We start from the raw sequence: 27,666 nt of genomic DNA, 5'->3' as shown, positions 1-27,666 counted from the left end.
GGAACAATGTGTAAAGGCAAACGGTAAGATAAGATAAGGAGACAATGTGTTAAACATGTACTATAGCCACGGAATAAAGTGTATGCAATAAAATGAATACAAACGAAATAAAACTAAAACAAACGTAGCATACGAAATTATAAGAGAAAGCATTCTTGTGTTGAGCGAGAGTCTGTAGGTCAAAGTCAAAATCGAAACGATTCAGCAGTCTGGTTTTGGCTGTGGTGGAAGCAACAATTTGAGGAACTATGTGCAACGCTGCAAAGCCGTGGCTATACGTAAAGCGTAGTATAGGCTCAGCCGTAGCTGGTACGAAAAAAGGTCAGATTCCATTCGAGCGCCTTCCAGGTCCATGGGCCCTCCCAGTATTAGGCCCGATCAATGATGCTGTGCGTCTTGGAAACCCAAAAACGTAAGCAACGCGTGTTATATGGTTTAGCATAAGTTAGTATTTGCAAGCGATAAGCTTATATGTGTAGCAGATGTTGATAGTGGTATGCGTAGTGAGCTCAATTGAAACTTATTTGTTTTATCTGTTCATGTTGGAATCATATCATATGATTAATGAACAATATGTTCGTGTATTTTTTAACAGCTTTCTGATTGTTTTCCATCAACATCAACTTTTCAGTTTGCATCTGACTGTTTCAAATTACCACCGAAAATTTGGACCGATATTTCGGATTAAAATATCCCAGGCAAATGCGGTGTTCATAAAAGATCCGGAAATGATGAGAAGTGTGTTTGTTTATGAGGGCAAGTATCCCAAACATCCGCTACCTGAGTCTTGGACATATTTCAACCAAAAACACAAATGTAAACGTGGCTTGTTTTTTATGTAAGTACATATTTGAAATAAAGGTTCAATACAACTCGTTAATGCTTTTCAGGGATGATGAGGAATGGTTCAAGTATCGAAAGTTACTCAACCCGCTGATGATGCGTGATACTGACTGGATGGTTTTACCAATACAACGAATGTGTGAGAAAGCTGTTCAGAGCTTATCTGAAGGAGTTACTAAAGATAACCCATCATACGAAATCCAAAACATCGAGTCTACACTCTATAAATGGTCCATTGAAGGCAAGTATGATTTGAAAAAAGGATAGCTTTATTTAATTAATATTCTATATTTTTTCAGTTATCCTATGTCTAATGCTAGGCAACTCGTACAACACAACGAACATGGCAAAATTAAATACCCTCGTTAATGATTTCTCACGCACAGTGCATACAATTTTCCAATACAGTTCCGAGTTAATGATGATTCCACCACATCTGGCAGATTGCCTGCAGCTAAGTGCATGGAAAAAATTCGAACGATTAGTTCCAGAAACCCTAGCTTTAGGTTTGATTTATTGAAATTTTCTTTTCATTATTTTTTTATTATATCTTTTTTCAATTAGAATGCATAGTACAAATTTGAATTTGTGACCTTATTAAACAAGCAGAGGGAGCGTTCTTTTATTACGTAACGCAGTTAAGGGGGGAGGGGGTGTCGGCGTCTGTTATGAAAATTGGGGAAGGGGGGGCGAGGGGTGAGTGTGATGTAAAAATATTTTACGTTACGCCAAAATTTTCATATAAGCACTTAAAAAAATTGCAAAAAGACCATGTGTTACGCGTTACAGGGAGGTAGGGGGTATCGCTCATCTGTTACGATTTGTAACGAAGGGGGAGGGGGGGAGGGGGTAAAAAAAATTATTACGCAACTAGGTTGGGGGTGATGATGGGGGGGGGGGGTCGAAGGCCGTGTTACGCTCCATACAAAATTTTAAAAATTTGCATGGAAATTTTGTTACGAGAGAGGGGGAAGGGGTCCAGGAACCGCGTTACGTAATAAAAAACGCTTCCTTTAATCATTCCTATTATTCCTTTTGTGCATAGAGCATTATTTTCTTGGTTCGATCTCTCTTTTTCTCGATCTCAACGTAATTCAACTGATCATGACTTAGTTTAGGTTAACTGCAAACTGTTTCATTCGTTTTAATGTATTAATTAATTGACTATTTCTCTCTACTTTACCAGCAAATAAAATTATCGACATTTCACTAGATGATATTGAGCGTGGGGACGGATTGCTGTCAAAAATGCAGGATTGCATTGCATCTCGAGACGACATTAAACGAATATTTGCAGATTTAATTATCGCAGCTGGAGATACGGTGAGAAAACAAGAGTTTTATACAGTCCAGACTCGATTATCTGAAGTTTCGATTATCCGAAGTTCGATTATCCAGACTAAACTATCCGAAGCCTCGATAGAGGATTTGTAGCAAAGCTGAAAGACACATGTCGCCACCTATGAACAAAAAGCGTAAACCAATGATTTTTTTGGAAAAATGTGTTTTTTCCTTCATAATCAACATTTTTATAAAACTTATGCCAGATTCGGATGAGAAAAATTATTTTCAAAAATTTGGTGTACAGCTTTCCAATATTTGTTTGATTTTTCTATGAGAATACTGTAAATTTAGAAAAAGATAGTAATTTGGACTATTTGGCAAGAAAGTCTGTCAAAAATCAATAACAATAGTTGCGCACGCTCCGGTGGACACACACTGCGCTGAGGTATGTCCCGTCCGGAGGCAGTTGAAGCAGAGCTGCTTCTCCTTAACCTTGATCAGCCGCTGGGGGACTGCCATCTCTAGGAACTGCGGACACTTCCAGCTCTTGTGCTGGCCTAGTCCGCACACGTCGCACGCCTGTGCCGGCTCCCTTCTGGCGGTCATGGCCATTTGTTGCTGACCCGGGTTGTCCGTTACGGTTTGTCCGGGTGGCTCCTTGGCAGGTTGTGACGTGTCCTCCACGTCAGTTATCTTGTTCTTCTCGATGACCTTGGGCTTCTCGATTATGGTGTTGTTCTCGGAACGTTCACCATGCTGGATGGTAAACTCCGGTCGAATCCGAACTCGCGAGTCCAGCTGCCCTTCCAGCAGCTTCCCGGGGCGCTTCGAGTTTTTGTCGATGACCGTCTCGTTGGCGCATCCGACGATCTTAGCGGTTGTTGGGTTCGTTGTCTCGTCCAGTCGTTGTGGTACACTAAGCGTGTACGCCAGCCCACGGCTCACCTTTTGCAACTTCTCTTCGATGACCGTTAGGACCTCCGTGTGCAAGTCATCGAAGGCGTCGTAGAGAGCATCCTGCTCGTCCCGTAAGGTAGCTGAGACCATGCCGAGGATTTGACCGTACGCCGTGTGGTACGCATCGTACGCGGCTTCTACGTCCTTCTGGCACGTCTTCAACGTGGCCCATGTAAGCGTCGTGGCCCATGTAAGCGTTCGCACTTGCTGCTCCGCTGGGGATCACGCAGTGCTCGTCGTGACCGGGCTTCTTGCCGATCGATCTTCTTCCGTGTGGCCGCCTTCTCCGAGTTCACCAGCCTTTTCGGTGACTTCCTCGGACGAAGCTCTTCGACCACCGTTGCTTCAGTGGCAGGGCACTGTTACGGAACGGCTGCTGGAACCGTTCGCCTTCACTTTCTCTCTGCGACGAACTTCCGGAACCACTTCCCAGAACGTTCTTCGCGTTTTCTTTCGGAACCACTTTCGCGGTAGTCTTTCAATTCGAGCGTCTTCACTTATCGGAGTTCACTTCTGCCCGTGGGAGTCGCTCAACCTGCATTCCTGTCACACTTGAGGTCTGCACAGCTGATTCCACGTAGATTTTTCCCGAGTTGACGCGTCCTTGCTCAGCGCCGCTCCCGGGAGTTGTTGCAGGCACTTTATGGTAGTTTCCGGCACACGAGAGACACCAACAATCGGACCTAGTTTCCGAACCAAGCACGGAAAACAGCCAAGTCTGTAATCGCGGTACTTGGGGGAACTTTGTGACCTCTTGGCCGGAACTTCACTTCACTTGAGCCTTCTTTTCGGAACCTTTTTCCGGTTTCAGAAGGTTCTGGACGCATCCAAGATGGCGTCGCTTAGCACTTTTTTCACTTGCTCTTCGGACGCATTCTGGTCGATTCCAAAATGGCGTCGCCTTTTTCACACAGGGCACTTTTCCAAAATGGCGTCCTTTTGATCACCACATTTTTTCACCAAGATGGCGTCCTGTTGCACTCTTTCTTCGCAGCGTCTCTTTCCACTCTGTGGGCCTTGTGCCCACTTGCCGCGATAGAAAAGACTCTCCGCCTTTTGTCCTTCACTTTCCCCGCAAATCCCGGCACTTCTAGTTCAATTTATCCGGGTCGTTTGGACCATGTACGGAGCGGACTGTATTTTTACTTCACTTCTCGGCGGACTTGGGAAACCAGTTTTAGGAGGATCGGAAGTATCGCAGGCAAACAGAAAACACTAGAATTTCTTTGCACTAATTCTATTTAACTAAATTAACTTAACTTTAGCGATTAGTTTGTGTTTCCTTCCGACGATCGCGACGCGGTGACTTTATGTCCGACCGGTTCGGCTGCTTGCGATGAACTTGCTCTTGTTCTGAAGCGCAGGCTTCTCCTCGTCCTCTTCTCCTTCGTTGCGCGCCAAAATTTTCTCGCACGACCGTCGTCGTGCGTCGCTCTTTCTCTTTCTCGCTGTTGCGCCGTCGTCAACGACGCGCCGTTGCTTGCTTCAGCTCACTTGCTGTCTCGCATACGCCGTTTCGCGTTCTCTCCGTTGTCTTTGACAGCAAAGCAGGCTGTGCAGCCATCGTCGCTACGACTGTCATCGCAGCAAGCGCAGGGCTGCCAAAACCACTCCAAATTTTCTTCGAGCTGATCCTGTCAGGTTCGAACAGAAAAAGTTCACCAATTTTTGCGCGCCCAAAAATTTATGTTTATTATTTTAAAGCAAACAAATTTTTTCGTCTTTTGCAACCAGTTTCATTAAGATTGATGCAGGGAATCTTGAGAAATAATCGATTTTGTTCTTCAATCCGGCAGAAAGGCATACGATTCTAGACAAGTAACCTCATTTTGGCGCCACCTATATTTGGAACACAGTCGCGCTGCAAAACCTCAATTATTGAGGTTTTGCAGCGCGACTGTAGTAGATAAAAGATGACGTATATACAACATTTTTTTTTGACAGACTTTCTTGCCAAATAGTCCAAATTACTATCTTTTTCTAAATTTACAGCAGGGGTGACCAAAGTATGGCCCGCGGGCCAAACGTGGCCCGCGAGGTGATATTTTGTGGCCCGCGATCCCATTTTGAATGATCAAGTAAAATGGCCCGTTGATGGGCGAATCCCAGACCCTTACCTTTCACAACTACCAACTCCACGCGATGCTTACGCAGTTCTGTTGTTTAAATTCAATCAAATTTGAGCCTGCGGTTTCGCTACCTTTTTCTAAGTAAGTTCAGCATCAACACTTCCCGTGCTCCTAATGCTTATTTCCTGCCCCGGTGAATGGTGGAGATAGGAGCGGCCGGCAATCGATGGCTTTCATGGTGCTGGCTGTCCTGTCCTGGTAGAATTGGTTTTAATTCCTTTCAATCAATTTCTAAGCAACCTGGGCTGGATAATCATCACACAAACATGACGAAATGCAGACTGGATAAGATCACCATCTCCATGCGAATGCGAAACTTTTTTCACACGTTTCAATGTGAGTGAAACTTGTGGTGAAACTAGTAAATATTGTCAAAATATTCACCTCGGGATTCGAACTCATCACAGTTGGATAACGAAACTGATTGACTACCATCTGATTCAGACAGAAAAAAATTTAAATCGGAAGAATAAGGCGGTTGCACATATTTTTCAAAGCTGTTGTTTGTTAAGTGCAAGCTGAAATCCATTTAAAACGCATTCCTCTGCGGTTAGTATCATTTTGGGCATGCTCGGGTTTATTCAAAAATAATTTGAATTTTAGTGAACTTTCGATAAACAACAAAAAGTGTTTTTCGCAAAAATCTATTTTTTTCGTCGAATCTTACATATTTTGAAAATTATGATTGCAAATCTAAGTGTGTTTTTCTAACATTTTCCAACAATTTTTTCATTGAAATTTTGAGTATTCTGGCTTGTATTTTCTATTTTCATATTTCTTTTAATTTTTTTGCCTCCCCTCGACCATGGCCAGAGTTGAGGGACAAAATCTTTTTTAAATATTTGCATCGGCCTTATTGTTGGAAAAAAATTGAACCATTTTTCATGAGTGTAACAATTCAAAGATAAAATTATGCCGTAGCATGAATTGTTCTGATTTTATGTTTTCATTTTCAAAATGTAGACAAAACTTGAAATTTAAATGAAAACACAATTACATTCAACTAAATACCTTTTTTCAAATACCAAAAACAATTATATCAACAAAACTGATGGAAAACTGAAATTTTCCGCTTTCTTTTACTTTTAAATAACGAAAATGTTTAAAAAAAACAGAAATGTAAAGAAAAACTTCAAGTAATAGATGTTTTTTTTAGTCTTTCACATTAATATAACGTAATTTCATTATATAAATAATCAATTTTATACGCATGGCCCGCAAGTTCATTTGAGCTTCAAAATTGGCACGGCATCCAAAAACTTTGAGCACCCCTGATTTACAGTTTTCTCATAGAAAAATCAAACAAATATTGGAAAGTTGTACACCAAATTGTTGGAAATCATTTTTCTCATCCGAAACCAGAATAAGTTTTATAAAAATGTTGATTATGAAGGAAAAACACATTTTTTTCAAAAAATCATAGGTTTACGCTATTTGTTCATAGGTGGCGACATGTGTCTTTTAGCTTTGCTGCAAATCCTCTATACGAATTTTCGATTATCCGAAGTTCAATTATCCAAAGGGGCTTCGGATAATCGAATCATAACCAAACTTTTTTTACGTATTTTTTTTATTTTCTTACTTTTGAGCAGTTCTCTCAGATTTCGGTCATTCGATTTTTTTTTGTATTTTTTAATCCGACTGAAACTTTTTTGGTGCCTTCGGTATGCCCAAAGAAGCTATTTTGCATCATTAGTTTGTCCATATAATTTTCCATACAAATTTGGCAGCTGTCCATACAAAAATGATGTATGAAAATTCAAAAATCTGTATCTTTCGAAGGAATTTTCGATCGATTTGGTGTCTTCGGCAAAGTTGTAGGTATGGATACGGACTACACTGGATAATAATGCTACACGGTAAAAAAAATTTTGGTGATTTTTTATTTAAGTTTTTGTCACTAAAACTTGATTTGAAAGAAAAACACTATTTTTAATTTTTGATATGTTTTATAGAACATCAAATGCCAACTTAAAAATTAAGTCAAATTTGTTTTTGCATAAAATTTTGATTTTTCCAAAAATCACTAATTATCAAAAATTCATAACTCGGCGGCAGATTTTTGACCATGTTTCTCTATGGCTCAAAAGTTGCGGGTATTTGTCCCCTAAAACATATAAAAAAAATACACAGAAAAAAAAATGATGGTAATATTCATCAGGAAATGGTGACAGATATTGTGGCAAAAAAAATGATAAATTTTACCTAAGAAAATGATGAATTTTCATCAGAAAATGATGAATTTTCATCAGAAAATGATGAAATTTACCTCAAATAATGATGAAATTTACCTAAAAAAATTATGAAATTTACCGCAAAAATGTTGAATTTTACGGAAGAATGTGTATTATTGCATTAAAAAATGTGCAATTTGTGGCTGAGAAAGTGGAAGGATAGGTATTGAACTGTCATCCATTTCAGAGAACGTAAATAACACATTTGATTCAAACGAATATTTTTTTCATGACTCAGGGTACTTTGTGGGCGGCAATCAGTTAGCGGCCAACTGCTTGATCGCTCTAAGGACCCGGGTTAGATTTTTTTGCAAATATTACTTTAAGGTTAGACGGAACATCAGTTCTTGGACAACTTTTGTTCAACTTAAATAAATGTCTGAACTCGACAGGTTGCTCACTATCGACCTATATTTTGCGTCTGCAACAGACAGAACATGTTTAAGTTACGGTGTTTTTTTTAAAGGTGCTTCGGGCTAAGGCGCCAGTCCATACTGTTAATGTTGGGTTTGAATCCCATCGGTGGCATCTTTTTTGTGTTTCCAAAAATTGTACATGGGTAATTCTCTACCAACTCACACGAAATCGGGAAAAGTTGCCCCGACCCCTCTTCGATTTGCGTGAAACTTTGTCCTAAGGGGTAACTTTTGTCCCTGATTACGAATCCGAGGTCCGTTTTTTGATATCTCGTGACGGAGGGGCGGTACGACCCCTTCCATTTTTGAACTTGCGAAAAAAGAGGTGTTTTTCAATAATTTGCAGCCTGAAACGGTGATGAGATAGAAATTTGGTGTCAAAGGGACTTTTATGTAAAATTAGACGCCCGATTTGATGGCGTACTCAGAATTGCGAAAAAACGTATTTTTCATCGAAAAAAACACTAAAAAAGTTTTAAAAATTCTCCCATTTTCCGTTACTCAACTGTAAAAATTTTTGGAACATGTCATTTTATGGGAAATTTAATGTACTTTTCGAATCTACATTGTCCCGGAAGGGTCATTTTTTCATTTAGAACAAAATTTTTCATTTTTAAATTTCGTGTTTTTTCTAACTTTGCAGGGTTATTTTTTAGAGTGTAACAATGTTCTACAAAGTTGTAGAGCAGACAATTACAAAAATTTTGATATATAGACATAAGGGGTTTGCTTATAAACATCACAAGTTATCGCGATTTTACGAAAAAAAGTTTTGAAAAAGTTACTTTTTGCGTTTCTCTTTGTTTCGTCGTCCGTGTCTGTCGCGGGTGACCATGAACGGCCATGATCGATGACGACCAACTTTTTCAAAACTTTTTTTTCGTAAAATCGCGATAACTCGTGATGTTTATAAGCAAACCCCTTATGTTTGTACATCAAAATTTTTGTAATTGTCTGCTCTACAACTTTGTAGAACATTGTTACACTCTAAAAAATAACCCTGCAAAGTTAGAAAAAACACGAAATTTTAAAATGAAAAATTTTGTTCTAAATGAAAAAATGACCCTTCTGGGACAATGTAGATTCAAAAAGTACATTAAATTTCCCATAAAATGACATGTTCCAAAATTTTTTACAGTCGAGTAACGCAAAATGGGAGAATTTTTAAAACTTTTTTAGTGTTTTTTTCGATGAAAAATACGTTTTTTCGCAATTCTGAGTACGCCATCAAATCGGGCGTCTAATTTTACATAAAAGTCCCTTTGACACCAAATTTCTATCTCATCACCGTTTCAGGCTGCAAATTATTGAAAAACACCTCTTTTTTCACATGTTCAAAAATGGAAGGGGTCGTACCGCCCCTCCGTCACGAGATATCAAAAAACGGACCTCAGATTCGTGATCAGGGACAAAAGTTACCCCTTAGGACAAAGTTTCACGCAAATCGAAGAGGGGTCGGGGCAACTGCTGTGTGAGTTGGCGGAGAATTACCCACATGCAAAGTGTAATGTTAAATTATTTTTTTCATAATGGTGATGTGCATGCGATTTTACCATCAGATTTTTTGCTGTGTACTTACCAAAAAATGCTGCAAGCAGTAGCTACCTTCCCAGACGAAGTTTCACCAGTTGAAATCCTTGAGATATTATCCCACATGAAATATCCACCTGCAATAAAAAACGATTTTTTTACAAAGTGTCATATTCTTAAGAAAACAAAACTTATCTAAAAGTGGAAATAGACGTCGACTAATGGTGATTAGATCCGAAAAACATTTTTTTTTACTTATGGCGGCTGCTTTTTCCACGTTGGCTTTGGCATTTTCCAAGAGTCGTTTGTTCTGAGAAGCTGTAAAGATGAGTTGATAATTAAATTTAATGATATTTAAAATTGTCATTAGGACTCTTAACTGTTGCGGTGTCAATCCAGAAACCGAAAAGCGATGCGTGTTACGCGAGAGGAGCCATTAAAGAATGCTTCTCACCAAGCCAATTTGATAACACTCAGAGAAATAATTAAAAACGATATTTTTGGAAATTATTGGTCCTGTTTTTACTTACAAAATGAACATGAACACCAATTTACTTCAAATTTAACGTTTGTTGAAAAATTCAATTTTTCATTATATTTTGGATGAATAAGTACGATAAACAAGTCATCCCGACTGACCAAATATCCTGAAATAAATGGATCGTACATCAGATTCTTCATGAACTGTTCAAATCCCAAAATTCGGCAGGCAACTTCCTCCAAACTTAACCAAAAAAGCACCACTTTTTAAGGATTCTTGGACGCGCAAGTGGCCAAAACACCCGGACTCTTCTTCCAAACCAGTCCGGAAGAAGCACTAACACAAACTCACCAAAACAAACGACGACGGTGACACGAAATCTGCGACGATTCCTGGACGTAAACACCCGGAACCTTCCTCCAGACCGATCCGGAAGAAGCACCAACACAAACTCACCAAAACAAACGACGACGGCGGCACGGAATCGGCGACGATTCCTGGACGTAAACACCCGGCACCTTCCTCTAAACCGATCCGGAAGAAGCACTAACACAAACTCACCAAAACAAACGACGACGGTGACACGAAATCTGCGACGATTCCTGGACGTATGCACCCGGACACACCGGCAACTTCTCCCAAACCGAACCGGAAGAAGCACCAACACAAACTCACCAAAACAAACGACGACGGCGGCACGGAATCTGCGAAGATTCCTGGACGTAAACACCCGGACACACCGGCAACTTCTCCCAAACCGAACCGGAAGAAGCACCATCACAAGCTCACCAAAACAAACGACGACGGCGGCACAGAATCTGCAACGATTGTTTGACGCACGAGCGACCAAAACTCCCGGACACGCGACGGTTGAATCACGATCCGACATGCTTCTGCCAACCACTTTTCAAAACGTTGCGTTTGACAGTTGTCAAAGTCCCTGGGTCAAAAGATGATTAATATTGTATCTAAATTTGATGAATATTACTCAAGTATACGAGTAACAAAAATAATGTTGAATATTCATCAAAAATTAGGTAATATTACACATTTTTTGTGTAAAACCTGTTTGACAAAAAAAAAATTCGTTATTCAACAATTATAGAGGTAAAATTCATCATTATTTTTTTCAACATTCTGTTTTCAACCTTCCATTTTTACATTATTTTTTGCTGTGATATCGAAAATCAAAAAATATGTATTTTGGGAAATTTAGTTTTTGTGATTTTTTTTCCGTGTAGCATTTTTTTTTTCTGAACCAACAATACCTACAACTTTTGGTGTCTTCGGCAAAGTTGTAGGTATTGTTGAGTACTTTTGATTTTGATCAGAAAATTCACTCAAAAGTTACAGTTGTTTGAATATTTACATACCATTTTTGTATGGACAGCAGCCAAAATTGTATGGAGACTTGTATGGATGAACCAATGACACAAAATAGCTTCTTTGGTCATAGGAAAGGTCATAGAAATCGGCCAATTTTGTAGAGAATTGCTCAATGTATGTTTATCCTGTGCGTATTGTAATACGCGGTTTCAGACTTCTTTCAGCATGATTTGGTGCTTTTATCTGTTGGGAAGACACCAAATACTGCAGGACCAGATAAGAAGTGGAATATATGAAAATTTCAAATCTCCTCATCCATTAGTGATCGGAACAGTTCGAGAGGCTTTAAGGATGTTTCCGGTAGCGCCGTTCATTGGGCGCATACTGAAAAAGGACGCAGTGATTGGAGAATACAGTATACCGAAACATGTAATGCTTTAGAAGTTATTCTGAGGAAATATCAGGGCTGCGGAGTCGGGTAATATTTTAAACGACTCTAATTCCGACTCAAACTCCGGCTTTCTGAGATTATACGATTCCGACTCCAGCTCCGGCTTTCAGCTCCAACCGACTCCGACTCCGACTCCACGTGACATAAACTTTGAAAAATATTTGCAACGGCCTAAGTACAAATTACAAAATGGAAAAAAGTCTCTAGGTTACAAGTTTTCTACGTAATTAAAATAGAAATCAAAAATTATCTCCAGTCTGAAGAACAGTTTTGTAAGTAAATTTTGATTTATTTATAGTTAACCTCAAATTTACATTTAATTTATTAAAAGCTAATAAATTTAAATATTTATTTGTTATTTTTAAATGATTCATTAAGAGAAACCTGGCCTTAATGATCGATTTAACATATAAATTCAATTTGCTCACGTTTAGGCTGATATTTATAAGAAGCACAGTGACTATCAAAGTCAAAAATCCACATATAAAATATTTTCTACGACACGGTTATTTCAAAAGGACCCTAAAGCTACCTTTCCAAGAAGATTTTTTAAAGGTACATTGATTTGCAATGATAATCACCTTCCGTCATATTGGCGTGGGGCATACAGTATGAAAAAATTCTTACCGGTTTGATTTTGATTTATTTTTAAATAATATTTGAAAGAAAAAAAACAAAATTCTATCTTTTTTTCTATACATTTTATATGGGTTCTTTTTGGTACAGAAATCTTGAGATTTGTTCAACGATAATTTGCAAAGATATCAAAATAGATTGTCTAAGGATCAACATTCTCAGATTTTAGTAGAGAAACAGTAACGTTAAGATAATTGATATACTTAACATATTCAATGATTATTTCAAAATTAGTTGCAATTTTCTTTGATAGTTTTCGTTAGTTTCAAATAGTTTAAGCGCGACACTTTGATTTTTTGTACTTAGTAATAGATTGCGGGCGCGACAATGTGGGAATGGGAAGTAATTTGTGATTGTAGACGGTATTGTTTTGATTCGCAGTATGTTGAGTCAACTGCTGTGGATGTACCTGAAACATCGCACAACGGGGTTTTCTCTTCTCTTCAATCTCAGCTACCACCTATCTCCAATTTTTATTTTGCTCTACTGATTCTCACTTTTTCACTGATTCTTCTATTTAATATCCATCATTTGATTTTGATTTTACTAACTTTTGATTCTCTTATCTCTCAAAGCTTTTCCACTCTTTTTACCAATTGATACTGCTGTAACAAGCTTTGTTTTTTTTTTTCATTAAAAATATACTTTTCCTTAATGTACTCGTAATATCAAGTCTATTTATCATTTGCCTGATCTTTTTTGATTTTATTGCGAATTTATTTATTTGAATAATTCTTTATCTGTCCTATAAATTATCATTACTATAATCTAAGCTTGTTTTGTATCTCTATTTACTAACTTTTGTCTAATTTTACATCTAATACATCCAGCTTCTCATTTTTATTCTTTAAAACACGCTCGTCATTCTCTTACTATTGATTCTTGATTTTTATAAAATATATTCTCTTTTACTGTCCATTGTTTTCAATCTTCACCCTTTTGTCAAACAAGTGATGTTTGAGCCCTTACTCAATTTATGGAATGGTTAAAGGATTAACACAAATATTACTATTGTACTTTTGGTAAACTTTTGAATAACATGCTTAGGACCAAAAATTGTAACAAAACACCGCGACAAAAGAAATAGCAACATATAAACACGACTCAACACTAGGAAAGATTTCAGGAGAAAACAACACCCAGTAAAATAACAACTAGTTTTTGAATTCAAACTAAAAATAAAACAGTTTTTGCTTTAATGAAAGTTGATAGGCACGCTATAAATGGTTAAGCGCTTATACTTACATCAAACCCTACGCAATGTACCACCCCCGGCCGAGTTAAAATGCGTAACCGGAAAAGAAGGTGTGCATGCCTGGCACGAACACTCAAAGCGTGTTCTAGCGTGTTGCTCGTACTGACTCAGAGACAAAGATTGAAGAGAAGAGCAAGGGTGAGATGTAGGTGTAAGGGCAGTGCGTGTTCGCCGGGAACCTTGTGCATAAGATCGGTCAAGGCCCGTTCTTACATTGAAAATTGAGAATTAGTAATAGATTGTTATAACACCGACCAACAAAATTTCTGCGCAGACTCAACTTGAAGGGAAGATTTTCCAGAACCACGTGCACTTTGAATTTAAAAAAAATAGTTTGTCTGGGCCGAATGCTTTTTTTTTTCAAAGTTTGTATGGAGAATTAGTGCTGTTCGGTTCTCCTACATATTGCATGCAATTTTTGGGTTGTATGCAACAACGACGAACCGCCCTAATTCTCCATACACAACAATTTTTGAAAAAATCAAAGTGCACGTGATTTTGGGGACCCCAAACATTATGCTTCCCCTCGAGTTGAGCCTGCGCAGTCATTTTTGTAATTTTTTGTGGGTCAGTGTAATCGTTGATTACTGTTGGAGATTTTTTTCCGATTTCCATGAACAGTTTTTATTATTTTTAATCTTATTATGTACCTCGTAACTTTTTTGCTGGAAAATGATTTACTTAAAACCTCCAAGACATTCAGTATTGGGGAAAAAGATGACTGTGTGTGTACTTTTTTCAGAAAGAACAGGATTAAATTTGGTCAAATTAGAATTTAAAGGGTACATAAATTCAGGCAAAAGGAAGCAGTCAAGAATGAATAAAATATTTCTGATTAAAAATCAATATTTTTTTTTATTTTCTGAGTTATGATTTACATTATTTACATTACATACTTCCAGGAGTTCCTGGACGACTTATACCGTTCCAACATACCCCAGAGTATCCATCGTGGTCCACTGAAGTTACCTGAAGCTATACCGATGGTTAATATATCCATATAGACCCCCGTTGTTCAGGGGTGCCCAAAGTATGGCCCGCGGGCCAAACGTGGCCCACGAGGTGATATTTTGTGGCCCGCGGACCCATTTTGAATGATCATGTAAAATGGCCCGTTGACCACTTGTAAACAGAGACGCATCGAGCTCTACAGGCTCAATAAAAACTCCTTACCTGCTCTGTATGGTAGAACAGAGCTAAGCTCTGTATGCAGGGAACAGAGCCAGCTCTGTATGGGGAAAAATAATATTGAATTGCATATATCTCAAAAACGATAAGTTTTAGAAAGTTGACATGTTCTAGAAAGTTGCTGGTACCAAAAGGTTCTATATTATTGTCTCAGACGTCATTACAATTTGATTGATTTTAGTTGTGCAAAACAAGATAAAACTATTCATTTTCTAAGATACAAGGTATAGAATATTTTTGTTTTCGACAAAGTTGCTCAACTACCAAAAATGAACAACTCTCTCGAAGAAACCAAAGCTCTATCTTCAATAGATACCGAAATAAAAAATTAAAACTATTTTTATAATAAATACTGCTTGCGACAAACACAAAGCGACCGCGTCGTAGGCACAGGTAATATGAAGCATGTTTGGTAGATATCGTCTGATGTGAAAACTAGTATAGGGACCATCCATAAACCACGTGGACACTTTAGGGGGGGGGGGGGTATGGCGATTGTCCACGATCCATACAAAAAAGATATTTTTTGTATGGACAATTGTCCACGAAGGGGGGGGGGGGGGGGGGTAACAGAATCCCAAAAAAGTGTCCACGTGGTTAATGAATGGTCCCATAGCAGAGTGTTCATAGAGAGTTTTTATGTTAAATACTCTCGTCTGGATGGTTGAAAGAAATTTCGGATAAAATTATACAAATTTATAAAATTATATTCTTTTTATTGTACTGCTAAATAATTAAGATTAGAAACAATAAACTTATTTTACAGCTATTATTATGTTTGTCTTGACAAAACAAATGTTTAACAAAATTACAGGTTTCGTACAACAAATTAAGATAAAAAACAATTTCAAATACGCAAGTAAAAAAAATAAAAACTAAATCTTCTAACAATTATTTTCATTTGAAAAAAAAAACATATGTTTAACCTTATAAAGATTTCAGGAAACTTTGCCCTTTTATTTAATTTAATAGAAAAAAAAACTATATTTTCCTTATTTTTCAAGCAAGATAACCATTAGAAAAATTCAAGCTCTAACTGATCTCTATGATATTTTTTTTACATTTTGTCACCTTTTTTTAAATAAAATAAGAAATTGAAATCAAATAGCAAAAACCATTTTTTCTGTATTTCTCAAGCAAGGAAATCAGTGAAGAGTTTTTAGCTCTAAATGCTCTCTATGGAAATTTGCCATTTTATTACCTGTATTCTAAATATTTTTTTTATTTTTCAAACATAGAAAAGCAGTGAAGAGTTTGAAGCTCTAAATGCTCTCTATGGATATTTGCCATTTTATTACCTGTATTCTAAATATTTTTTTTATTTCTCAAGCAAGGAAATCAGTGAAGAGTGTTTAGCTCTAAATGCTCTCTATGGAAATTTGCTTTTTTATTACCTGTTTAAAAAAATCAGGCAAAGGAAATCAATGAAAAGTGTTTAGCTCTAAATGCTCTCTATGGAATTTTGCCATTTTATTACCTTTTTTTTTTAAATAGCATTTGAAATTTATTTAAAAAAAAAACATTTCTTTTCAATTATTTTCAAGCAAGGAAATAAAAAAAGAGCAGTAAAATGGCAAAATTCCATTGAGGGCATTCAGAACATAAACATTTCACTGATTTTCTTGCTTGAAAAATAAAAAAAATATTTAGAATATAGGTAATAAAATGGCAAATTTCCATAGAGAGCATTTAGAGCTAAACACTCTTCACTGATTTCCTTGCATGAGAAGTAAAGAAAAATAGGTTTTTTTCTATTTTATTTCAATGGCTATATTTATTTTAAAAATCAGGCAATAAAATTTAAAAAATCCATAAAGAGCATTTAGAGCTTTAACTATTTACTGTTTTCCTTGGATTTTTCTTATTTTATTTCAATGGCTAATTTTATTTTTAAAAAAAAATCAGGTAATAATAAAGCGTAAATGTAAATTACAGCTAAAAACTCTTTACTGATTTCCTTTGTAAGAAAAAATATTTAAAAAAAATATAATACAGGTAATACAATGGCAAATTTCCATAGAGAGCATTTAGAGCTAAAAACTCTTCACTGATTTCCTTGCTTGAGAAATACAGAAAAAATGGTTTTTGCTATTTGATTTCAATTTCTTATTTTATTTAAAAAAAAGGTGACAAAATGTAAAAAAAATATCATAGAGATCAGTTAGAGCTTGAATTTTTCTAATGGTTGTCTTGCTTGAAAAATAAGGAAAATATAGTTTTTTTTTCTATTAAATTAAATAAAATGGCAAAGTTTCCTGAAATCTTTATAAGGTTAAACATATGTTTTTTTTTTCAAATGAAAATAATTGTTAGAAGATTTAGTTTTTATTTTTTTTACTTGCGTATTTGAAATTGTTATTTGATCTTAATTTGTTGTACGAAACCTGTAATTTTGTTAAACATTTGTTTTGTCAAGACAAACATAAAAATAGCTGTAAAATAAGTTTATTGTTTCTAATCTTAATTATTTAGCAGTACAATAAAAAGAATATAATTTTATAAATTTGTATAATTTTATCCGAAATTTCTTTCAACCATCCAGACGAGAGCATTTAACATAAAAACTCTCTATGAACACTCTGCTATACTAGTTTTCACATCAGACGATCTCTACCAAACATGCTTCATATTACCTGTGCCTACGACGCGGTCGCTTTGTGTTTGTCGCAAGCAAAAAATCAAACCATCCACATTAACGACCCCCGGGTCTTTTGTGGTCTCTATTGCAAGTTTCTGCTCGAACCTAGGAGTCCGAAGGCTTGAATGGGGAGGGCACCCAAAACCTCTTTTTACTCCAAGGAACCTTCCACCCCAGTGTTTGAACTGACGACCTTCGGATTGCGAGTACAACCGCCGCCAGCGATTCCACCGGAGAAGGCTTGGTTTGGTGTGTTGTTTGTACTTATGGCATGGAGACGACTCCTACACCTGGAATGACTTAACGGCCTAACAACCAAGGCCGGGACCGACATTTTACTTCCTCATCCGATGGAAGGTTGGAGCAGATGGGAATCGAACCCAGAATCATCCGCTTACAAAGCGGACAGCGTAACCATTCGGCCACGCACTGCTGTCGCAAGCAGTATTTATTATAAAAATAGTTTTAATTTTTTATATCGGTATCTATTGAAGATAGAGCTTTGGTTTCTTCGAGAGAGTTGTTCATTTTTGGTAGTTGAGCAACTTTGTCGAAAACAAAAATATTCTATACCTTGTACCGTAATCTGGGGTGAATCGTGACTACAGTCTGAAAAGGGACAGCAGTTTTTAGAGCACTTAAAGCTTTTAAATTTGGAAATGGATGTACACATTTTGTTGGCCTGAGTCTGTTCTAACCGAAACCAACCAGAAAAATCAAAATATTGTGCTCCAACATGGTTAAAACTGCTGTCCCAATTCGCCCCATGTGTCCCGATTGACCCCAGTTTACGGTATCTTAGAAAATGAATAGTTTTATCTTGTTTTGCACAACTAAAATCAATCAAATTGTAATGACGTCTGAGACAATAATATAAAACCTTTTGGTACCAAACATTTTTAGAAATATAAAAAAAAGTTCAAGTTTGACTTAGGTAGAATTCTGAAATAGTTGCAAACATAAAAGTTTTCTTTATTAATTTGCAAGTCATATTGACCCTTTTATGAACTGACCCTCAAACTTACATTGCACTTCCTTAGGGATTCGAACTCATTACAGTTAGATATCGAATCTGATTCACTGTCAACTGATTCAGGCAGTTAAAATGTGGAAATCGGAGGATCAAGTTTGCAGCAAAAATGACTCGAAAAACCAGGATTAAAAATATATTTTCAAAAAACTGAAAAAAAATAATTTAAATGCATTCAGCTGCAATTAATTAAATATGCATTTCTTTGCATTTAAAATCATTTGAGCATGTTTGGGTTTATTAAAAATAATTTGAATTTTAGTGATTTTTCGATGACATAAATAAATGTTGTGTCGCTTTTTTTTTAAAAAAAATAATGATTGCAGGTTAACTATACGGAAGCTTAAAACATTTTCTAAAAGTTTTTTTTCATTGAAATGTTGAAATTCTGGATCTCAACGATTTTTCATTAGCCACAGTTAACTTATATAAGAATTGTTCAACATGTAATGTCACCACCATTTTCGAAATATAAAAACAAAACCTTATTTTTTTTTAAACACAAGTACTTTCAGCTGAGAACTTTTTTTTTTCAAATACCAGAAACAACAAAATCAAAAATACCGATCAGCGATGGAATCATCATCATCAAAAGAAAATCTTTAGATCTTCATCAAGAGAAAAAATCCGAAGGGAACATGGCCCTCCTCTCTCGCGCACGAAAGATCGGTAAAAAGAATCTAAAAAATTCATCATCTTGATTATTCGGCCGAACATCTTTTTCACTACTACACTTGCAAGTGTAACGTCACACGTCGAAAAATGACCTGTCACATTTTGTAGATGGGTAATGTATGTAAACAAAGTTAAATAAATATTTTTAAGTGGTGCTGACAAGGAAATTCACAAAAAATCATCAGCAGATTGATTTTCTTGGAGAATTTCAGGAGCGATTTTCTTTTGCGTGATTTGCTTCCTCTCTCTTTCGCGTGTGAAGAAAGTTCACAAGCGAAATTGATTTTTTCGCGATTATTCCACCGATAGAAACCCGTTATTTTGTGGTTTCTATTATTTTGAAAAGACATTTTTTTTAAATAACAGAAATGTAATCTTTTACATTAAAATAACGTAATTTATTTTTTTAACAACCTTTTTTGTAAATTTGGCCCGCAAGCTCATTTGAGCTTCAAATTTGGCCCGGCCTTCAAAAACTTTGAGCACCCCTCACAGCAAAAAATCTGATGGTAAAATCGCATGCAAAAGCATGCACATCACCTTCGTCAAAATAAGCACTTAATATTACACACTGCATGTGAGCAATTCTCTACGAAATCGGTCTTTTTTCTTCAATTTTAATTTCTGTATTTTTTAATCCGGCTGAAACTTTTTTGGTGCCTTCGGTATGCCCAAAAAAGCCATTTTGCATCATTAGTTTGTCCATATAATTTTCCATACAAATTTGGCAGCTGTCCATACAAAAATGATGTATGAAAATTCAAAAATCTGTATCTTTTGAAGGAATTTTTTGATCGATTTGGTGTCTTCGGCAAAGTTGTATGTAGGTATGGATACGGAATACACTGGAAAAAAATGGTACACGGTAAAAAAAATTTGGTGATTTTTTTATTTAACTTTTTATTACTAAAACTTGATTTGCAAAAAAAACACTATTTTTAATTTTTTAAATTTTTGATATGTTTTAGAGGACATAAAAAGCCAACTTTTCAGAAATTTCCAGGTTGTGCAAAAAATCATTGACCGAGTTATGAATTTTTTAATCAATACTGATTTTTTCAAAAAATCGAAATTTTAGTCGCAAAAATTTTTCAACTTCATTTTTCGATGTAAAATTGAATTTGCAATCAAAAAGTACTTCAATGAAATTTTGATAAAGTGCACCGTTTTCAAGTTATAGCCATTTTTATGTAACTTTTTTCAAAATAGTCGCAGTTTTTCATTTCTTTAAATTAGTGCACATGTTTGCCCACTTTTGAAAAAAATATTTTTGAAAAGCTGAGAAAATTCTCTATATTTTGCTTTTTCGGACTTTGTTGATACGACCTTTAGTTGCTGAAATATTGCAATGCAAAGGTTTAAAAACAGGAAAATTGATGTTTTCTAAGTCTCACACAAACAGCCCACCATTTTGCAATGTCGATATCTCAGCAACTAATAGTCCGATTTTCAATGTTAAAGTATGAAACATTTGTGGAATATTCCGATCTTTTCGAAAACAATATTTTCAAAATTTTTAAACCAAGACTAACATTTTAAAAGGGCGAAATATTGAATGTTTGACCTTTTTGAAATGTTAGTCTTGATTTGAAAATTTTAAAAATATTGTTTTCGAAAAGATCGAAAAATTTAACAAATGTTTCATATTTTAACATTGAAAATCGGACTATTAGTTGCTGAGATATCGACATTGAAAAATGGTGGGCTGTTTGTGTGAGACTTAGAAAACATCTATTTTCCTGTTTTTAAACCTTTGCATTGCAATATCTCAGCAACTAAAGGTCCTATCAAAAAAGTCCGAGGAAGCAAAATATAGAGAATTTTCTCAGCTTTTCAAAAATATTTTTTTCAAAAGTGAGCAAACATGTGCACCAATTTAAAAAAAAATGAAAAACTGCGACTCAGTTGCAAAGTAACCGCCGACCTTACAAGTCGCATTCTCAACGCCAATCCGCAGTTTGTGTGCGCGTCGCCGCTTTTTCAAAATGTGCACCGTAGACAAAAACAGTGTGGTTCTGGATTTTTGTCAACTCCAAAACCAACCAAGCCCAAAGCTTGTAAAAAAAATTCTCGCAGACCTTCAAGTAAACCAAGAAAACTTGCGAGCATTGCAATTATGCAATAGAAGAAAAATAGCCGTGTTGCAGTTCGCCGACTCAGCAATGGCCTCGTCCATCATCGACAAACCTCTGGTATATCAGGGTTGCAAAATCCCGATTTACTTGGACAACAACGCTACGGAAGCTCGTGTGCTTGACCTACCTCTAGGCATAAGCAATGATGACGTAGTCAAAGTGATGAGTAAATACGGCGAAGTTTTGACCATCACCAACGACCGCTGGATTAACTTCTTCCCAGGGATCTCAAATGGAGTTCGGACCCTGCGGATGTTGCTGAAACAGCCAATGCCGAAATCAATCACTGTAAACAATGCTGCTGCAACAGTGACGATTATAGGCAAAAAATCGCTTTGCAAACTCAAAGCAAAGAACAAAAAATGTGCGGATTCGAGTAAAAAGGTGAACCAAAAAAGCAGTACACAACCGATTGAACCCGAGCCAAGCAGCAGCAGCAGTAAAAGCAACAACAGTAAACCAAAACAAAATGCAATGGAAACAAGTGAAATTGACGAAGAAGACAACGATGGATTCGAGACCGTGCTTTCTAAGCACAACCGCCGCCGAAAGCGCTTACAGGCATATTTGGACGCGGAAGACGAACTAACAAAAAAACGAAGAGAGATGGCTGCAGCAGAAACAGATGAAGAAGATGAAGATGTCATAAAGGCAAAATATTATAAGAAAAAAATTTGTGAGATAACTTCTAAATCCCTGGAAGAAGAGGACGAAGATAAACTTGAAGAACTTGATAATTCACTCTTTAAATATTCCGCTAAATATCTGAAACATAGACAGAAATCGTTAGAAAAAAGGCATGGTAATAATTATTGAAGTGATTTTAAACTCTGTAATCTTTCCTCTTTCACTATCCACCTTGAAGAGATGAATGCACAATGGTGTAAAGTCTCTATAATAATAATAAAAAAAAACTGCGACTATTTTGAAAAAAGTTACATAAAAATGGCTATAATTTGAAAACGGTGCACTTTATCAAAATTTCTCTAAAGTACTTTTTGATTGCAAATTCAATTTTACATCGAAAAATGGAGTTGAAAAATTTTTGCGACCAAAATTTCGATTTTTTGAAAAAAATAGTATTGATTAAAAAATTTATAACTCGGTCAATGATTTTTTGCACAACCTGGAAATTTCTGAAAAGTTGGCATTTTATGTCCTCTAAAACATATCAAAAAAAAAATTAAAAATAGTTTTTTTTTGCAAATCAAGTTTCAGTGATAAAAAGTTAAATAAATTTAAATTTTTTTTTACCGTGTACCATTTTTTTCCAGTGTAGTCCGTATCCATACCTACAACTTTGCCGAAGACACCAAATCGATCAAAAAATTCCTTCAAAAGATACAGATTTTTGAATTTTCATACATCATTTTTGTATGGACAGCTGCCAAATTTGTATGGAAAATTATATGGACAAACTAATGATGCAAAATGGCTTCTTTGGGCATACCGAAGGCACCAAAAAAGTTTCAGCCGGATTAAAAAATACAAAAAAATCGAATGACCGAAATCCTAGAGAACTGCTCATGTACAATTTTTGTAAAAACAAAAAAAAGTTGCAACCGATGGGATTCAAACCCAGCACCAACAGTAAGGACTGGCGCCTTAGCCCACTCGGCCATCAGACCGATGAAAAGCTGTAAGGATAAATGCATATATGAGCTTGACATTTCGGTCAAGCTGGTTTCCCATACTGATGGGCTACATATTTCAGGGTGTGAAATCACATAAAATTGCATCAAATAATGCAATATTTATTTTACACCCATGCCCTTCACACGCAGATTGATTACTATGGCTTGATGGCCGACTGCTTAGCATCCCTGACCACCAATCCAAAGGTGTGAGTTCGTAACCCACCTGATTCATTTTCGTTTTTGTTCATATTCAAAGTTCAAATTACTGAATCCAAATTTCAAAGGTACCAACCGGGATTTGATCCCTGAACATTCTGCTTGTGAGGCAGAAGCCGTAACCATTAAGCCACGGAGCCGGTTTATAAATTTGAAATGATGAATATGAACGAAAAATCAAAGTCGCTCGAGGCGGGGTTCGATCCTCCGTCCTTTGGATTGGTAAGCAAAAATGCTAACCACTAGGCCATAACGACTTGGTGAGCGTGGACTGGAACTAGGACTACTGTTACAGAGATCGAGTTGTGGCGCTTTAACCACGGCAACTAGGGTCCAGGGCATTCGTGGAAATACAATGTCCCATCCCAGAGGGTCCCGGAGTACCAAACACTCTTAGCATGGTGCTCCCAACGAATACAACCAAATCTCGGAGCTTATGATGGTGTGTCCCCACGCTTCTTCCCTCCTGTCGATTCAGAATTGTGTTGCTGTTCGAACACTCAGTGCTCAAACTCAACCCAATTACGAGTCATCTCTGCGATATGGCTATACGCAGTAGGCCTGGCCGCTTTAACGCTTGTGATGTTTCAATGCATTCTAATGCAATGGCGCACTACAAATGTTAATAAATGACAAGAAGAGTGCTAGGCGTAATCTAACCTAAGGTACTCTCCAGGATCCCTTCGAAAGATTGGCTGCGTTAGGGTTTGATTAGATTAGATTAGATTAGATTAGATGTGTCCTTTGACCGGATCGGGCCTCTCCGGAACCGGTTACCGGTGGCACCGGAGGAAGTGTACTGAGTATAAAAAAGTCTTTTCATGTGACATATCAAATTTCGTGAAAATAAAAACGAAGGCCAAACTGACGTCATCAGGGTTGATTCTTCCGGAATCGGTCACTGGTCACAGTGTTTCTCCCTCCTTTCCCTCACAGGTGTTGATTGGTTGGTTTTAGAATCATCGACAGAATTTGGACAGAATATTCGGAACGTAATTTGGGAGGTCTTGAACTAAAAATCAGGCAAATTTAAAAATTGAAAGGAATAACAGATTAACATTTAGTAATAATGGTGAAATAACATAATTAGAGCTTTCCAATCACAATAAAAAGGTTCAAAAACATAATGGCATCTGATAAATCTTAAAAAATTAAAAAAAAAACTGAATAGTAAAAAACGTATTGTTTGTTGAATTTAAGATAACTCCGACTCCAACTCCGGGTTATCAAAAATTTTGGCTCCGACTCCGACTCCAGCGCATAAAATTAACCGACTCTGGATACGACTCCGACTCCATCTGTCGAGTTTTGACGACTCCGACTCCAAGTCCCCAAAAAGACCCGACTCCACCGACTCCGGCTCCGACTCCACAGCCCTGGAAAATATAGTTTATCACATTATTTTTTGTAGACGCTTGTCCTTCTGTCGCTGTACAGTGCAGGAAGAGATGAGACCAATTTTCACTCACCGGAGGAATTCCTTCCCCAGCGGTGGATACGAAACAACGATCAAAGCTGTTCATTTTCTCCGTTCAAGTCTCATGCTAGTTTACCTTTCGCAATAGGCAGCCGGAGCTGCATTGGTCGCAAAATAGCCCAAAACCAAATGCACACTCTGCTTGCTATGGTTAGTATTTGCTTTTTGTATACCCGAATATTTTAATTTATTATTTCCCTTCTTTCATAGGTTCTTAAGAAGTATCGACTATCAGTTCTCAACGAACAGGAAATTTTTCCAGAATTGAAAATGATTACCGTTCCTAATGAAAAGCTCAGGTTGTCACTCAAAAAATTGTAGCATTTGGTTACTTAAATAATATTTTTAAATTTGTAATATATGTATATAAGTAAATATAAATGCATTAAATATGCAACCTAAAATTTACAATTCAAACTTATTGAACTTCTGTCGCAGATCATCATCGTGTCGCTGTTAAAGTCTGATTTGGGCTCCAAGTAAATAGTAAAAATCTATCGCTACATTATTAATAATATCAACTGATTAATCCATTCCAATCCATTAATAATATCAACTGATTAATCCATTCCAACCGGAAGCGAAATCCAAATGGCCAAATCAAGCCAAATAATAAGTCAAATTCGTTTATAACACCCACAATAAAAGGCCGAGAGGATAATTCTACGAAATCAAAATTATATGCTAGTGTGCATTGACTTGCAAAAGAACCTCTCACAAGTATACTAGGGTGGTCCAAATCTGGGCTTTTTTGGGGACTACCCCCTGAAATCAAAGACTGACCCATCACTAGGCTAAATTCCAAATTTGAGCTCATTCTGACCACGGGAACCCCTCCCTCAAGGTCGCCCCAGCAGCTGGACACCGAGTTGCGGCTGAGGACAAAAGCAAAGGCCAGCAGAGCCAACCAAGACCCCTACACAATCCCCCTTCCCTTTCCACGCCTTGTCTTTAACATCAATCCCTTCCCTACTAACCCCGAGTAGGCCGCGGGTAATCGGCTCCCCTCCCACTAACATTTACACACAAGATCCTCTGTAATTATTAAGTCAAATGTAATTACATAAGCCGACTCGGTCCTAACCAGGTCCCAGCACCGAAAGGGACCTAATGAAAATAATTTTATAAAAAAGCCCTCCCTCCAATCGCTTAAAGTATGTATGGGAAAAATCGTCAAAATGTATGTAGAAAGGCAACTGTTTTACATTTTTAACTTGTTGAAGGGGCCATAATTATCTGATTTTCATCATTTCTCCGATGTAGAACAATCATTAAATTTAGAACAACTTTTCCAAAGACACCATATTTTTGGGATTTTTTCCCACGAAATTATTAGCGCCCGAAACTGACCCTTTTTGCGCGGCCAGCTGTAAGGGGCTACCTAACAGCGATTTCCTTAATTCCAATTCGTACACGCACGTGCTCTCTCTCAGGTTCAAACTCTCTCACGAGTTTGCTGTCTGCCTGCCTGGCTGTTTACCTACATGACACTATGGGCCATCCCCATACAAACAGGCGGCCAAATTATGTTTTTGCTTTTTAAATGTTTTTTTTTCATACAAATTTGGGTAAATGTATGGTATTGAAATGGTATACGGGTCATTCCACCTGAAGTGTGCAAGAAAAAATGCAAATTTGAAAATTACCATCTCCGATTCTGCTCAAATTTGGCAGAGCTGTTGAGACTATCAAAACATGCAAAAATCCCGAATTTCATCCAAATCGGACCACCCCCTCCATTTTTGTACCCTCCCAAAAAATCGACTTTATGGCGATTTTTGAGCGAAACCCCTATCTTCAAACGACGATAACTCAGGAACCACAAATCTTAGAGGGTCGGTCTTAGACTCAATTTTGAAGGAAATTGGACATAGAATCCATTTCCGTGATCAAAATTTAGATTAAAATATGTTTTCTACCTGTATTGCGCAATTGAAAACTTTAAATGGCCGTATCTCAAAACAGCCCTAATTATTTTTTTAAATTTGACCTCACCATCGTATTCCCCGTCCGATTTTACATAAGAATCACTTATCGACAGAAAGAAATATGTTTCGTTCCAGAGATATCGAATTTTAAAGTTTTGAGTATTTGAGATTACCTAAATTAGCTACACTCGCCGCCTCTACTAGAAGCACTAAGTCGTGCTGATCAATAACTGCTACCTGCTATTATTGAAATAAGATTTCTGTATAATCTTTAATTAAAAAATAGTATACAGTGAATTTGTGTGCTAGCCCAGCGATTCTCAACGGGGGTACCGGGCCTACTTGATTTACATGACAGGGGGTACCGGCCTAGAAGAAGGTTGAGAATCGCTGTGCTAGCCCAATGGATAGCCCAAGAATGGAATTCCCACAGAGCTAGCAGGAAATTGCAATTGATCTTGTAAGTAACACTTAAGAAAAAGTGTACGATACATTATCGTGTTGAAAATTATGAATTAAAATGAATATAATTTGAGAAGCATAATTAAGGAGGAGGATTTCTGGAAAGTATAAAACTGAAAAATGTAAGTAAATCACAAAGATTAATCTGATTTATTATCTGATTAAGATCAAATTCAGTGTTGATTTCGACACCGTCCGAACAATAATCTTTTTTTTTGTTTGTCAATCATTTAGAAATCTTGAAAGACGATAAAGCTGCTGTCCACATGTAACAGAATTGAAAAAAATCATCAATTATTCAGATGAAACTGGCTCACAATATAAAAATCGGTTTAATATGATCAACCTTTCAAACCGTAAGGCAGATTTTGAGGTTTTTGCTGAATGGCACTATTTCGCTACCGCACATGGCAATAGCTCTAGACCCCATTGTCGTGATCGGGGACTTTCTTTTATAATAAAAACACAGATATTTTGCAATCAACAAACAACACGTCTTATTCCACAGAAATTAACCACAAAACTGATTTGACAATCTTCATTCTCTCTTTCGCTGGCCGCGCGCATCTCGTTGTTTTCTCGCTCGTTGTTCTCTCTCGCAGCTCGCTAGCGCGCTCTCGCACTCAATCCACAATCAGCTAACAAGGCAATATTCATGAAGGTGCGCACTTTTTGTTGCGCTCTTAACTCTTATTTATGAATTATATCAATCTTATAATAAATACTCATTTAATAATT

General features: G+C 36.8%; 1 protein-coding gene across 5 annotated transcripts; it reads left to right on the top strand.

Annotated features, from left to right (window-relative positions):
- LOC120428527 (cytochrome P450 315a1, mitochondrial) lies at nt 1–27,666 on the top strand. 5 transcript variants are annotated; one of them, XM_039593556.2, is made up of 8 exons: nt 10–412; nt 596–838; nt 891–1,084; nt 1,143–1,349; nt 2,030–2,166; nt 11,414–11,629; nt 24,473–24,688; nt 24,749–27,666. In XM_039593556.2, the coding sequence occupies exons 1-8, from the start codon at nt 249–251 to the stop codon at nt 24,857–24,859; spliced, it is 1,488 nt and encodes a 495-aa protein (XP_039449490.1). In that variant the 5' UTR covers nt 10–248; the 3' UTR covers nt 24,860–27,666. The 5 variants fall into 5 exon arrangements, with proteins under 5 accessions (XP_039449493.1, XP_039449492.1, XP_039449490.1 ...); XM_039593557.2 differs by having other exon boundaries at nt 14–412; nt 632–838; XM_039593559.2 differs by lacking the exon at nt 24,749–27,666 and having other exon boundaries at nt 1–412; nt 11,414–11,678; nt 24,473–24,672.

Source organism: Culex pipiens, chromosome 1 (assembly GCF_016801865.2).
Source record: "Culex pipiens pallens isolate TS chromosome 1, TS_CPP_V2, whole genome shotgun sequence".
Taxonomy (NCBI): domain Eukaryota; kingdom Metazoa; phylum Arthropoda; class Insecta; order Diptera; family Culicidae; genus Culex; species Culex pipiens.
This window is presented reverse-complemented; position numbering and strand designations above follow the sequence as displayed.

Excerpts from the sequence above, each read along its gene's own strand:
- LOC120428527 (XM_039593556.2), top strand. The coding sequence starts at position 249 with ATGTGCAACGCTGCAAAGCCGTGGCTATACGTAAAGCGTAGTATAGGC. Across the intron at positions 839-890 it reads AAACGTGGCTTGTTTTTTAT|GGATGATGAGGAATGGTTCA; the intron begins GTAAGTACATAT and ends AATGCTTTTCAG. Across the intron at positions 24,689-24,748 it reads TGCACACTCTGCTTGCTATG|GTTCTTAAGAAGTATCGACT; the intron begins GTTAGTATTTGC and ends CTTCTTTCATAG.